Consider the following 14,922-nt stretch of genomic DNA (forward strand, 5'->3'; position numbering starts at 1 on the left):
AAAAAGGAAGTCCTTATATACCTCTCTCTCTCTCTCTATATATATATATATATATATATATATATATATATATATATATATATAATATATATATATATAAATCTAAATATATATTTTAAAAACATAATAAAAGAAAGACTAAAAACAGCAGAAACAAATAAAATACAAAATGTAACGTTAAAAATAAAATAATACTGCTTAAAATATGAACATACCCAGTAAATGACCTGCAAGGTACTGGATCACATTGTTTTTTGTGAATGTGATGTTAGTACTTGTTTGGTATTATTCTTCATTGCAGAGTAATATGTGTTAAAGCAGGAAACCCTCAGCTGTAACTAATGACTGCATCTCATTAGGTGTGGCATAGTGTGTTGGCTGGCTGCCATGGCTTACTGGGACATTATTGTTATTGTTATTAGTTTCACCCGTCTTTGTCTTGCTATAAGCCAAACTGTCACCTGTGACATGATCCTATTACAGATATCAAAACACTGTGAAACGTTTAACCACGCACATGTTTGTGGCAGCATGCTGTAGCTTATTCATTCAGTCATTCACTCCTTGAATATGCAGTGGTGGAAAGTAACTAAGTACATTTACTCAAGTATTGTATTTAGGTACACTTTTTAGGTCATCATACTGTACTGGAGTATTTCCATTTTATGCTACTTCATACTTGTACTTCCTCACATTTCAGAGAGCAATATTGTAATTTTCACTGTAATTAAGAACTATAGTTACTAATTACTCTTCAGATTGAAATTTTAAATACATATCAATACAGCAATAATAATGATACAATGACACTGACAGTAGCCACTATGTATTATTAGTATTTTTGATTATTTAGTAGCTAATACTTTGAATACTTTATTTATATACTGCGGCACTACTAAATTGTCCTTACTAATATTCCCCTCGTTGATGTCTCATATTCCCTGATCTGAATATAAACTTCACACCACCCTAAAACTTGGCTGTCCTGGATTACTTTAGACACTCCTTAAATAGATAATGAAAGTAAGCCATGAGTTTATATTTCATAAACCATCAAATCCCTTTTACGCAATCTATTGATCTCCAGTGGAGACAGGGAGAGAGGGCGGATAAGGAAGACTTCCGTTCTCAGGTCACAGGTTCTCCTCCACCACCACGGGGCAAGCCTCAGCCTCTCGAGAGGGACTGTAACAGGAGCAAATGTCCTTGCGGCTGCGCTGCGTCGTCAGGTGTGCGCTGCAGGGGACTGACTGAAGTGGTATCTGTTGTTGACGCCTCTTCAGTCTTGCACCGGGTCGGACAGGAGGACACACACACATCTGACGAGGAGACTTAAATGTTATGTGCGAGGAAAATCTTTTTAATCTCTGATCTCTTGGATTATTCCGCCGATGGGCAGGATTTAGCCTCTGTCGTTTTTGCGGTTTCTGGACACTTTTACGCACCATTTTAGCGCGCTCTTATTTGCGCCCTTGGCATTTACATGATGGATTGAACACTTATTAGTTTTAGCCAATTATTTTGTGATTTGTACTCTCTGAACAACTGTGAAGTAATAATGGACTCGCATCATGCTAAATGATGATGATAGTTTGGTCCCTGGAGCGCGCAGCAGCCGTACACTGGATTAAGAGCCTTCCCACCTATTTATCCTCCTGAGACAATTTTGACCTGTTTTCCCCTGTTATTGACGCGCTAGCTGGGATGGAAAGGGAGCTGAGACCCAGGCTTTGTTTCCTGACCAAAGGAGAGCTCGGCTATGGGTTTCATCTGTACGGTGAGAGGAATAAAGGCGGACAGTTCATCCGCAAAGTGGAGCCCGGCTCCTCTTCTGACATGGCCGGGCTGCGATCAGGAGACCGGGTGGTGGAGGTGAACGGGGAGAATGTGGAGAACGAAACCCACCATCAAGTGAGTGATGCATTTTTAAAAATGACAGACAAATGCTTCCAGTGTAAAGATAAGCCAAGAGAGGCGCATAAACTCTCTGAGGTACAAACAATGAGTTGTATACCTGTTAGACAACTTTTTACTTTGCCTGTGGAGAAGGAGGAGGAGGAGGGGTCTACTAAAATGGGTCAATGTGAGCCTTGTGTAATATGAATCACTGGGTGTCTTTGTCATGCTTAAACTATCTTAAGTGCAGGCCAATTCAGGGGGAACAACATGCACTGAATGATTTCCCTCTGTTTCTCCTCTCTCCTCCCTGCAGGTTGTGGACCGCATCCGTGAGGTGGCCCACCGCACCAGGCTACTGGTGGTGGACAGAGACACGGACGACTACCTCCGCAGCTGTGGCCTGGCCTGCACAGAGGACCTGGCCATAGAGATGGGAACCCTCTCCCCGCAGCCTTCGCCCGCGCCCACCCCTTCTACCTCACCCTCACCCAGAGAGAACTCACCCATGTCACCAAAACCCAATTGCACACACTCATTTTACCCTCCTGCTGCAGACTCGTCCACACACATCATCACACAAGATAAGGCCAAGAGATCCTCGGTAACATCAAGTACAGCTACAGACACAGAGGTAAGGGTGGACATCAATACATCAGACCCTTGGGTCTCTCACACGTATGCGAATAACATAGTCAAACATCAAACATTCTGAGGCTTTATGCAGAACATTGTGCATAGTTTTCATTAGAATAAAGGGAGGAAAGGGTCAAATTCTGAAGTCAAAGTGGTTAGTTGGTGTCTCCGGTTGGCAGCAGAGTGCGTGTGACACTGAGCCTACACTCTTTCACCTGATGTCTGTCTAGCACTAATCTGTACTTGAGCACCAGGGCGTCCTGCCAGCTGGTTTCAGTCCCAAAGCTGTGCCTTTAAAAAGAGTCGGGTGACTTCTCTGAGCAGTTGGGACTGAAAACCTTTTCTTTCTTTTTTTATAAAAGAAAGAAAGAAAATGTTGGTATTCCAGCACAAACACAGGTGCACCGAGGAGGAGAGATAAACTGAGAAAAGGAATTGAAGCCACACATGGGGGTTAACATTTTTTATTCAATTTATTCAAGTTAAGATTTCCTGGCTTGAAATAAAAGTCATCACTATTTTGTTCCTTAAAATTCTGCATTCCATTGTAGCACATGCAAGTTCAAAAAGGAGTCTGCAGGGAATACAAATTAAACAATGAATGACTGAATAAAACAGGGACTGAAGATAGTGTAAAAGGTTTTCAAAGGATTTCTCACCTCCCCTCCACTACAATGGGTTTTATTGTTCTTTTTCTAACTTTCCCTTTCATTCAAACTTCTGCTTTACAAGCTACTGTTGTCTCTACATGGTGTGAACATTTTAAAATGTAAATTATATTTAGAAAGCACTGTCTCTTTGTGCATACTGAGTGTTAACACCTCACAGCTGTAGGATTCTTATCACCTGCTGAGACAAAACCCTGCTCACCTGACCGTGTTTCCTGCAACAACAGAACTTGTTTAGTCAAATTGAATGAAAACCAGTGTGATAAGGTGTGCACTAGGGGGAGGTGTAAACCACTTACCCACTCACTGAGAGTTGCCTTAAAACATTGATCCCTCGTGTTGTTTTATTTTGTATACATGGATTTAAAGAGTCAAATTAGTCCGTTTTTTCTCTGAGAAATTAGAATCTGAGACGTGATTTTGAGAGGTTTTTCCTTTAACAGTCCGCTCTGTTGTGATTTTATACTCAGGGCTTTGTAACGGACAGGGACTGTACCTGAGTTCCAATATTATCACTCAACCAGGCTGCTCGACTCCAGTGGGTTTTGACAAAGCAGGCTTTGAGTGAGTGTGTGCTGGGAGGAAAGAAAGTATCGAGCAGACACTGGAGGGATCAGATTTTAAGATAGCACTGTTGAATAATCAAACCCTTTGCATAGGGATCTATATTTGTAGTTCATTTTGGGCTCGAGGCACACAATCTCACACTCTACTGTGGGACCTTGCCTGCTCAGGTATAGTTAAAGTCTTTGGGTATGCTATCAAAGCAACATACACACAAACCCATTCAAAGTCCTGCATTTCCGTGCCAGCAAGTGCGACATGGCAAAAATTGCCATAAGTGCCAACCAGACATCACCGTGACATCTTAATGTCAGTCTGACAGGAATCGTCTGTCAGAGATTGAGCTCCTGTTTGGGCTCCAAACAGAGCGGACCAGGATCCTCAGGGAGCCACGCTGCCATCTGTTTAGCCGAAGGCAGAGTAAATACAGGCGGCCCCTTGGCTGGCCGTCACTGCCCTCTTTATCAGTTTTGGGTATAGGTTCAGATCAAACAACAACATACGCAGTAACAGCCGCACCTCAACAACATGTGCAATCTATTACGTCACCAAGACTGGCTGCAAATATGAGCAGACCAACACTTAATGCAAAACACTACAGGCAAAAACATTGTTTTATATGCACTGCTTAATTTTGAGAGTTTCGCTTCCATAACATGTCTTCTTTAAGACTAATGGAAAGAAACCACACTTTTGCAAATTAGCACATATTTAATAAGAGAATACCTCATTTGCATATTTAAACATAACATTTCATCGATATTATCGATAATATGAAAAATAATTATCTTAATGTAAGTAATGAACTAAGGAAGTTTCATGGTGATATCTATTAGTCTAATATTTCTAACTTGTTTTTTGTCTCCCATTAACCAACACTTTATTTTATATTTTTTATTACAGGTCTGTTGTTAATGAATGAATTTCCTTCTACTGTGCAGATGTTATTGTGTCCACCTCCTCTACATGGAGTAACATGGGACCCTACACTATTAGGGCTGTCCTCAACTAAAGAAATTCTTAGTCGCCTAACACACTTTTTTGGGATTTTGTCGACTAATTGATTAGTTTATTTAATCGACAAATTTGTAAATATGAATTTCTCAAAAAGAATCATGTAAAAGCATCACTTTAAATATTGTGTTTACCAGAGATGTGCTCAAAAGTAATTCAGCATGAAAAAAGCATCGACTAATCGACTAAGGGCGGGCAGCCCTATATAATACACCATAAGGAAGGGGAGACATTTAAAAAAATAAAAGATCCACGGTTATGAAGTCTCATCTTTTGACTATTAACCTGATAAAATAAAAAATAAAAGTTGTTAATTAAAATTTCTAACACAAATTGCCTGGAGAACAGGCCTTGTAGTGACCAAAGTGACCCGGATTTACTGCACGTGAAAGGGTTTAGTAGACATTCATTTGGGAATTTATTTAAATAAATAAAATATATTGATCACAATTATATCACATTAGATCACATCAATTATAATTCCAGTTATATACTTGTTCATGCTATGTGAGTGATCATTATTGTCCACTAATTCAGCAGCTCCGAACAGGAAAACATTGGCATATTAATCCAGCTCTGTGCTTTTCCATGTGCTTGTTCAGCATACAAAAGACACACAGTCACTCTTGACACACACGTAATCTCTTTTTCATCCCTTCGTCATTTGTCGCGTGACATTCACATCGTACATGTAAATACAGACGCGATTTCATTGTTGCATGATGTTATTATGGCAGCAGACGCCCATGTACAGTAGCCTTACGTAAGAAATTGTGTTGGCTGCTATCACGCAGCAGTCTGGAACCCACACACACACACACACACACACACACACACTTTAGCTAACCCCCCTGAATAAGGTTGACTTTCTCAAAAAAGTATTTTTTTAGAAATAATTTATTTTCAGGTCAATGGAGTGTGTGGCCGGTGTGTGTGTGTGTGTGTGTGTGTGTGTGTGTGTGTGTGTGTGTGTGTGTGTGTGTGTGTGTGTGTGTATACTTATACATCTATCTTTGTGAGGACCCATTTAAGTTTTAGGTCTTTAAAGTGAGGACGTTTTGACAGGCGATGACATATTTTTTAAAGATTATTTTTATTGCCTTTTTTGGCTATGTTATATAGTACAGCCAAAGATAGATAGGAAAAGGGACGTAAGGACTATTGGGGCATCCAAGAAAGTCAATGAATGTCCTCACAAAGATAGAAGTACGGGTATGTGTTTGCTTGTCTGTGTGAGCGTGTGTGTGCAATGAGTCTGTTGTAGATGGAGCAGAAAGCTTATCCATGAAGGCGCAGTCACAGCATCGTCACTAGACAGTCACTATCCCAGTCTACCCTCAGGACAGAGACTAATGCATGGTTCAGGCACAGAGCACGCACATGCGCACACACACACACACACACACACACACACACACACACACACACACACACACACACACACACACACACACACACACACACACACAGCATGCAAGTAGTAGAGGCATAGGTCAGAAGGTGAGTTATGCAATGTGTCAACTCTTGTCTGTGGTCATTAGGTTCAGAATCTGTCTTAATGTCTTGCAACCAGATCCAATTAGCCCACTGGCTCATCCTGCTCAGCTCATCGGACAGAAATAACGATATGCACAGATTTATCAGTTTAACAGCTACAGCTGTGGCAGGGCTCGGGTAGACTTTGTGCATTACATCATACAAAAAACTTAAATGTAAAACAAACACTCTATTGACAATTGTTGTGATTTGACTGTACTGAAAATTGATAAGTGAATTTGAGTTATTGCACAGCCCTAACCTGCACAATCTAGGGAAATCCAGGACAACAGCCCTGCAGTAACTCCTTTTGTGAAGCGTGTCATGTTCGTTTTTTGTCCCAAAGGTGTTGATTAAACTCTTTGGTCATTTTTGAGGCTGTAACTAGTGGTGGTGTTGTTGTTTTACTGTAAGAGAACAAAACATTCAGTATAGTGCAGACAATGCAACATCACCACAAACTACAGACTCAAAAATGATCATGTATTTAAAGGGCCAGAATGCCCTTTTTGCAAGTTTTTCCTGCTTAAATAACTTTACACATTTGCCAAGCATTTCCAAATGAATGCAATACAATTTATATTTCTGGATGTATTTTTCAAAATAGTACAAGCAGCCATTAATTTCTTTCTGATGTGAAGATCTGAAGCTCTTGAAACTTGCTTGAATTGTGTAATCCATCAAAATGAACATCAAGTCTGCATTGATTTTTTTCTTTGTCAAGCTCATATTATCTTTTAAGGATAAAGCAGTGCAGACTATTCAGATCAATCCAAACTTAAAATGCAATATCGCACACTGATTATGTAACTTTGATTAGAAACATGAATGTGAATGAAACATGCGCTTCAAGTCTGTTAGTTTTACATGATGAAATAAATTGAAACTCTCTTGCTGCTACATTGTACACAACACGTGTACCTAATAAACTGGTAACTCTACATGTATTTAACTCTAAATTGCAGACAGCATTTGAATGCCTTCAGCTCTAATATCCAGCACATTTTTGTCAATATTTTAGTTGCAGGAGCAGTCCTCACCAGAGCTCTTTCCCCGTCTGTGTCACCTGGTGAAGGGGGAGCACGGCTACGGCTTCAACCTGCACAGCGACAAGACGAAGGGTGGACAGTTTGTGCGTTCAGTGGACCCCGGCTCAGCTGCTGAGAGTGCAGACATCAGGCCCGGAGACAGACTAGTGGAGGTACTATCAAAGCACACACACGTTGAAATAAATTAGGCCCCCCTCCCCTTTTTCAGACTATGTATGCAGACTCGCCCTTGTCAGAGGTACATTTTTGGCAACTAATGGGGAAAACAATGACACGGCTCCCCATATTAATCAGGTCTAAGTCAAGTTTAGTGGCTAGGAGAGGGAGGGGTTGTTTAAATGGGAACAGAAGAAAAGACAACGAGGGATAATCTTGGACGGAGGTGTAGAAGAGGGCCTTGTTTCAGTTTCTGTGTTTTTTCATGTGGACATGTATGCTTGTCTGCATGTGCCTTATGGGCTTTCAGATATGTGCGCTTGCATGAGTGAGACTTACATTTCCATCGAGTTATACAGGTAAAGTTGTGTAGAGGAAGTGTGGACACAGAAAGGGAATTCATGCAAATAAACTGCCTGTGAGGGAAGACATACTGTACTTTCTGGTTGTGTTATGGCTTCATCCTGATCTCTGTCCTGTCTCCTGTCTGTCTCATTAGGCTCTCAATTATTGTTTCTGCATCTTCTTCTTTATTTTCACTTTCCTCCACTGTTTCTGTGTCCTCTGACGTCTCCTGTCCCAGGTGAACGGAGTGAACATATCGGGCCAGAGGCACTCAGAGGTGGTGGCTCTCATTAGAGAAGGAGGGGAGGAAGTGCGCTTCCTAGTGGTCGACCAGGAGACGGACGAGCTCTTTCAAAGACTGAGGATGACACCCACCGCCAGCCATGTCAAAGGTCAAATTGTACGCACACACACACACACACACATACACAACTCTCTTTACTCTCAAGACAAAATGTCTCATGTGTTACTGTTTACTCTCTCACAGAGGTCTATCTGGATGAATCACTTACAGAAAGCGACCCACCCACCCCCTCTCCAACCACGGAACTCCCTACCACAGATCCACCAATCATAAACGTCACGCTGACAGACTCCCCGATCACAAATACGTCTTCAAAATCCAGAACCAATGGGAGTTTAGTATCTCAGTCCTCGAGAAGTTCCACCACCCAATCAGAGATCAGCAGCTCCGACATGAGCATCCAGGTAAGAGAGGAAACAAAACAGTATAAATAGAAAAGGTCAGCCAGCTGTTTCTTTTTCTTCCGTCCCAAGCTAAGAAGAGTTAAATCTCACTCAATTGTCCCTCCCAGCTTCCTTACAGTGAAGATGGCAGTGAAGATAAGAGAAACTGATATTTATTCATTTTGTATCGTGCCTAAATTTCATGGATCATAACATATTCAGTATGGAATCAATCTCCAGATGCTCCGATTCAATATGAGACCAAACTTCTCTGGATGTCAGTTTTTGAGCCACATCACCGCAACCACGAGAAGTCCTTTAGCATACAATCATAAATTAGCATAACAAATATTTGGCTGATGGGTCCAGTATTATGCAAGATTTGCAGCGGAAGGACAGACAGATAAACACACGCACATGCACACTCACAACCAAACACATGATCCCCCCCTCCAGACGTTGGTGAGTGTCATGTACATTTGTGTGTATTGCAGGTTCATGATGAGGACGACAGGCGTGTTTCGGACCCTTTCATGGACAGTGGCCTGCGTCTGAGTCCCACAGCTGCTGAGGCTAAACAAAAGGCCCTGGCAGGTCGCAACAAGAAGAGAGCACCTGTTATGAACTGGAGCAAGAAGCAAGAGATCTTCAGCACCTTGTGACCACAGAACACAAGGGGAGAAAAGAGAAGAACGGCATTGAACGAGGAATCATTTCTTTATTATAAGAACTGTACCTTGATCTTGCAGAGGCACAATAAAAGAAAGAGTAAAGTGAAAAAGAAAAAGAGGCAGGTAGAAACATTCATAGTAATATTTTTAGATTTTGCTCTGTGTAAAACTACATTGAAAGATATCATATAGTATTCTCCAAATGCTTATTTTACAGTATATTTAAGGACAAAGACATGTTCCGAGATTGTGTCCTAAATCTTACAATACACTGAATTAAACAATTTCATAAATGACTGCTAGACTCATCCATGCTAGTGCCTGGTCACTACAGTGTTTCTCTTTAGTAAATCATAGTCATTTCAGAGTCATAACTATAACAGCCTATATGCACTCTGTCTGATGTTTCTGTACATATACTTTTCTGTTGTAACTTTGATAGATTATATTTGTTGAAGTAATAGTTTCATGTCTTTTCAATTTACAATGAGTGTAAATACAGAGGAAATGGTTGAGGCAAAGTGAAATGTTTAATGTTGGAACACCTCAGTGCTTCTCTTCAATGTTAAAGTGATTTCTGTAAAGGAAAATATTGAAAAGACAGTTGGTTGGCTATAAAACTGTAGACCCTCTGATCTGTTGTTATAGCTTTTTGAGGTTTTTTCTCTAAAATGGGCTTGGTTGAAACTTCTCACAATGTGAAATGAACTTTTAGAATAAATGTGTAAATGCCACAGTAGAATGTCAGTTATCAATATGTGAAAATAACCATAACTTGGGTGAGCATTTGTCTATTCATGTTACTGTTTTGACCTATCATTAGGACCTGCAGAGGGTATCAGGCTGTGCCGTCTGACATGGCTTATGGCTTGAGCCTTGCCCCGACCTTGACAGTGTATCATAGTAGTCTGACCTACTTAACCCCACTGGCTCGATGGGCAGCTGGGGCCAAAAGAATATGGTTACAATATGATGTTGTGTGGGAGTGTAAGAGTGCAGGAAAATCTACAGTGTCACCTGGTGACATCATCAGTTAGCACCATGCTAGCTAGATAAACAACAACCAGCTAACAAGATAAGCTAACTAGCATGTTGCTATCTATCACTGACAGCATGCTGCTCAACCAAGCAGTGGTGGAAAGCAACTAAGAACATTTGCTAAACTTAAAAGGGACAGATAAACACAAAATATCAAAAATACATATTTTTCCTCTTACCTGTGGAGCTGTTTATCTATCTACTCATGGATGCTAGGTAGCTAACGTTACAGCTCAGCAGTAGAGGATGCCATTAATGTTTACATCTCACACAGCCTCATTTTTGTTGCTTATACTTTTAATGAAGTAAAATGTTGAATGCAGGACATGTGAGTATTTTTACAGTGTGATATTGTTACTTTTACTCAAGTAAAATGTACCCACCAAGCAACAATCACCTTCTGCTACCTCACCTTAGCAGGTAACAAAGCAGGCACTCCTGTCTACAAAGTTAGCAGCTAACAGCATCAGCTTAAAACATGCTAGTCCTGATGAATAATTATCTTCTTTTTTTTCAATTTGTTTTTGTTAATGACATAAAAACTGCAATAAACATTACAAACTTAACAAATATTAAAACAATTTGGGAAGAAAAACACAAATAAAAAAGAAGCTGGTGTGACGATATTGTGTAACATCGCCACCCGTCTGTCGACTAACCTGATTATTTTGTTTACAAGACATGGTATTCTCAACATACTGTGTGCTTCTGTTTGCAAGTGACCTGCAAATGTACCAATGATGAAATTCTATTCATATCAGATCCTATAGTTGTTTTTGGCCACCAGGAGCACCATTTAGTGTCTCCCTTTCCCAGACTGCAACAGTACATCCTGGAATATGAACAAAAGGCCAAATAATGACACCTACAGAACAGGAAAAGCCTGTTTATATCAGTTTATAGGCTACAGCAGCTTTAAAATAGGGACATGCACAATAAAGGCAAATAGATGTTATCTTCAACACCTGTGTCCTATTTCTTTTTTATCTCTCTAAACAATGCCTGCTTTCAAAGAATGTTTGTATCAGATGCAAAAACTCTCCCTCTATACTGTATGTGATGGTTTGCTTTATAGAATTATCTGAATACAGCGGTGATATTTTGATATTTAGGATGGAGACAGTGACAGAAAAGTAAGGAAATCTCAACACAGGGATTTTCCTGCACTCACTCTGCCCACCTCCACCCTGAGTGTCAAGGGTAACACGTAATATCACGGTAGGATGAAAAGATTATCTGTGCTGTTACAGAAGCCTGTAATTATGTTGCAGGAGAATTAGATCTGTGGTTTGTGGGAGATTTCTGACAGACAGTCACATTGTGCATGTGGTCTCAAAATAGCTGTGGATAATGACGGAAGATTCATTCTGTTCCTGCAAAGATGACATGAATGCACACACACACAAAAAAGACTCAGACACGGATACAAAAGGCTTCCCCCCAGGGAAGTGTCTCAGTTTCTAGAGCTGCGGTACAGACAACTACAGAAGACCTGAGAGGCCAGTGAGAGAATACTGGAATTACCACCTCACAGTTATGCGCCTCCGCCAACTAGTCAACCACTTACATCCATGTCTGTCCAAAACGTTAACAGTTCATCAATTTATCCTTTTAGACATTTGTGTGAAAATCTCATAATCGGCATTTGAATTCTTGGGTTATGGCCCAAAACGTGTTTTGTGAGGTCACAGTGACCTTGACCTTTGACCACCAAAATCGAATCAATTCTTCCTCGAGTCCAAGTGGACGTTTGTGCCAAATTTGAAGAAATTCCTTCCTGGTGTTTCTGAGATATCGCAATTACAAGAATGGGACGGATGGACAGTCCAAATACATAAAGCATCCGCACCAGCAACATCTGTGGCTAAAGATCTGAAGGCGTTTTCTAAGTCTGGTCTAACTTGTTTTCTCTCCTGTGTTCTTGATTTTACAGGTGAAAAAAAGGTTTTGCCAGGATAATTTTTAAAGGTGACTTTTTTGGCAGGTTAAGTTTTGTGTTTCAAGTGTTGCTGTTGTAATACTCATTTCGGCCACAGGAGGATGAAGTTTACCACATCCCCATTGTTCTAAACAGGACTAAAAGCATTCATGCTTTACTCCAGGTGAGTTTAATTTCTTCATGCACACAAGGTACATATATTGTGTGTTAGCAAGTTATGTAACAGTGAAAAAGTAAGTGATCATAACCACCTGCACTTACTGTAAGTCATAAACACAGGAGAGAAGACAACTGAGATCAGACTTTCTTGCTTACTTCTCAAGGCTTCCGCAGTTTTCCATTCAGCAGCTTCTTGATTTTATTTATTCTTCCCACCCCTGCCATACAGTTGGTGGTGAAGTAATGCAATGCTGCTCTTCAGGGTAATGTTGTTAAACTAAGACGGACGCCAGCAGAGACATCTTGTATTGATTCAGTGAACCCGATAATAAGCATTGAAACGTGTGCTAATATGAAGTAATCCGAGGAAAGTGTTTAAAAATGTTTATTTAAGGACATCATTATGTTTTTAAAGGTAAGAATTCATCAGGTGTTTGGCATTAAGAGTTTTGCACATTGGAACTGTGTCGGAGGCTCTTTCTGTATGAAGTGATGGATTCTTGTCTTTGAGCTAATTAGTGAGTCCAGAGTTCCTGTGAAGACGCTCTGGGAACATTATGGATTCAGTCATATTTCCAGTGGACGTGCCAGAGCTGGCAACTCGGTTTTGGGAGAAAACAGTTACATCACGCAGTACTTTTAAAATGCAGATGGTGATAAATGAGCCTTTACAATGTCTAATCTCACACACACAAAATCCAACTCAAAAAATTGAAACCACTGGAATATAAACCGTGTGTAATTTGAGGAATTAGTTCTGCACTTCTCTTTGAAATAAACATCGTTATTAATGGGGGTTTCTACTCCTGGACATACACAACTATAGCTTTAACTGCGAGGCCTGGCTATTTTCTTAAAGGCACATAACATCCCAATCCTTTGTTTGTTTTTTATGAAAGACACCAGACTGGTAACTAACCTTGAAGCATTTTTATTTCTATTCCCACCTTCAAAAAAAGGGAACATGACTGGCCAAAGTAGCCCACAGAAAAACGAAAGGAACCAAAGTCGGTCTGCCAAATTGCAACAAATCATGCTCTTTATTATATAAACAGAATTTAGAAAAAAATAATTCTTCCTTCATCTCCTTTCATCCCTCTTTTGTTCCCATCTTCTTCGCACATATTCAAAAACCTGTCACCCCCCTCCTTTACTTTTATTTCATTGCATTCATGAATCTGTCACTGAAGCAGACTACTACAGTATCATCTAAAGAACAACTGATCCTTCGGATACAAAAACTGTGAAACTAAAAAACATCCATTACACAAATAAAAAAAATCTATAATTAACAAGCAACCAAAAATATTTTCTCGTACAAGCTTTGAACTAGAAGAGTGTGGAATAAGAACTAGACTTCAGATTGTCGCTTATTGGAAGTGATTAATGATCGATTTGATTATCTCAAGTGGTCACAGTCCAGGTCAAATCAAGTGCCAACGTCTGATTGTTACCAAATATCTACACGCTGGAAAACATCTATGAATATCAATGAAAAAAATATAGATCCCTGTAGCTAATTTTGCCAGCAAAATTGTATTCCATGATTAATCTCAAAAGCCCTTCATTGTTTGTACGTTTGCATCATCATGATGCACATTATGGATATTGAAGTAGCAGCTTGTCTCTATGTTGTCTGTTTCATAATTTCAGTGGCTATTGCTCTTTGGCAGTTTCCTAGCTCTTCTCTTTTTTAAAGTATATTGTGCTCTCCTCTGGTGAATTGAGGTGGTGTGTTGGTGTGTAAAGGGCAATCATATTACTCTGAAATATACGTCAAACACACATTTGCGCGCGCACACACACACACACACACACACACACACACAGTGAAAACACAGACACAGAGCATTCCAAACAAAACTTAATTTGCACCCCTACTGTGCATAGATCATGTGAACCCCATCTAACTGTCCAAATCATGCTCCTCATAGGCCAATAAAAAGGAACTCATGCGCACTAACTCATGCAGGATCTCACACACACATGCAGGATCTCACACACGTACACACACATCTCAGCAATATGGCAAAGTTAGTCATTGTAAAAGTGTGGATTAGTCCCAGTTTCACAGAGTTGTTTTTATTTGCCATTTAGTATTGGAATATTTTTGCCAGTCAAAGACACTTAATTTCACAGTGCAACACAGTATGACAAACGCTGACATTAGGGTCACGACATATCATATGGGTGAGGTTAAAAAAAAGTCCATACAAACAAGAAAAAAGGTCAAATAAAAAAAAGTGCAAAAACAACTTTAACAGTCACTGAAAATAGTATTAATTCAATTTTTCCTTTTTGCGTTAATTGTGCGAATTTAAGTCCACTATAGAAACAAAAATTATCAGTAGCAGCAAAACAAAACAAAATAAAAAAATAATAATATGGACCATTTTTAAAACATTATAAAGATCACAATGACATTGCCAATCACTGTTTTACTTAAGATATCAATATGGCATCAAATGGATATCAGTACGAATGTAGACAATAAACATATAGACACACACACACACACACACACACTCACTCACACACACACAGACAGACACACAAACACTTGG

The 14,922-nt window shown here is 39.9% G+C and overlaps 1 protein-coding gene across 1 annotated transcript; it reads left to right on the forward strand.

Annotated features, from left to right (window-relative positions):
* The first annotated feature begins 1,298 nt into the window (after positions 1-1,298).
* Positions 1,299-11,615, forward strand: nherf2 (NHERF family PDZ scaffold protein 2). Its single transcript, XM_029442763.1, has 6 exons — positions 1,299-1,911; positions 2,213-2,530; positions 7,336-7,515; positions 8,103-8,256; positions 8,352-8,572; positions 9,046-11,615. The coding sequence occupies exons 1-6, from the start codon at positions 1,705-1,707 to the stop codon at positions 9,211-9,213; spliced, it is 1,248 nt and encodes a 415-aa protein (XP_029298623.1). The 5' UTR covers positions 1,299-1,704; the 3' UTR covers positions 9,214-11,615.
* Positions 11,616-14,922: the final 3,307 nt, after the last annotated feature.

Source organism: Cottoperca gobio, chromosome 1, assembly GCF_900634415.1.
Source record: "Cottoperca gobio chromosome 1, fCotGob3.1, whole genome shotgun sequence".
In the NCBI taxonomy this organism is placed as follows: domain Eukaryota; kingdom Metazoa; phylum Chordata; class Actinopteri; order Perciformes; family Bovichtidae; genus Cottoperca; species Cottoperca gobio.

What these genes read in the sequence shown, in the direction of transcription:
- nherf2 (XM_029442763.1), top strand. Translation starts at nt 1,705, where the DNA reads ATGGAAAGGGAGCTGAGACCCAGGCTTTGTTTCCTGACCAAAGGAGAG. An exon ending in GTACAGCTACAGACACAGAG is followed by an intron (nt 2,531 to 7,335) that starts GTAAGGGTGGAC and finishes TCAATATTTTAG; the next exon opens with TTGCAGGAGCAGTCCTCACC. An exon ending in GCTCCGACATGAGCATCCAG is followed by an intron (nt 8,573 to 9,045) that starts GTAAGAGAGGAA and finishes TGTGTATTGCAG; the next exon opens with GTTCATGATGAGGACGACAG.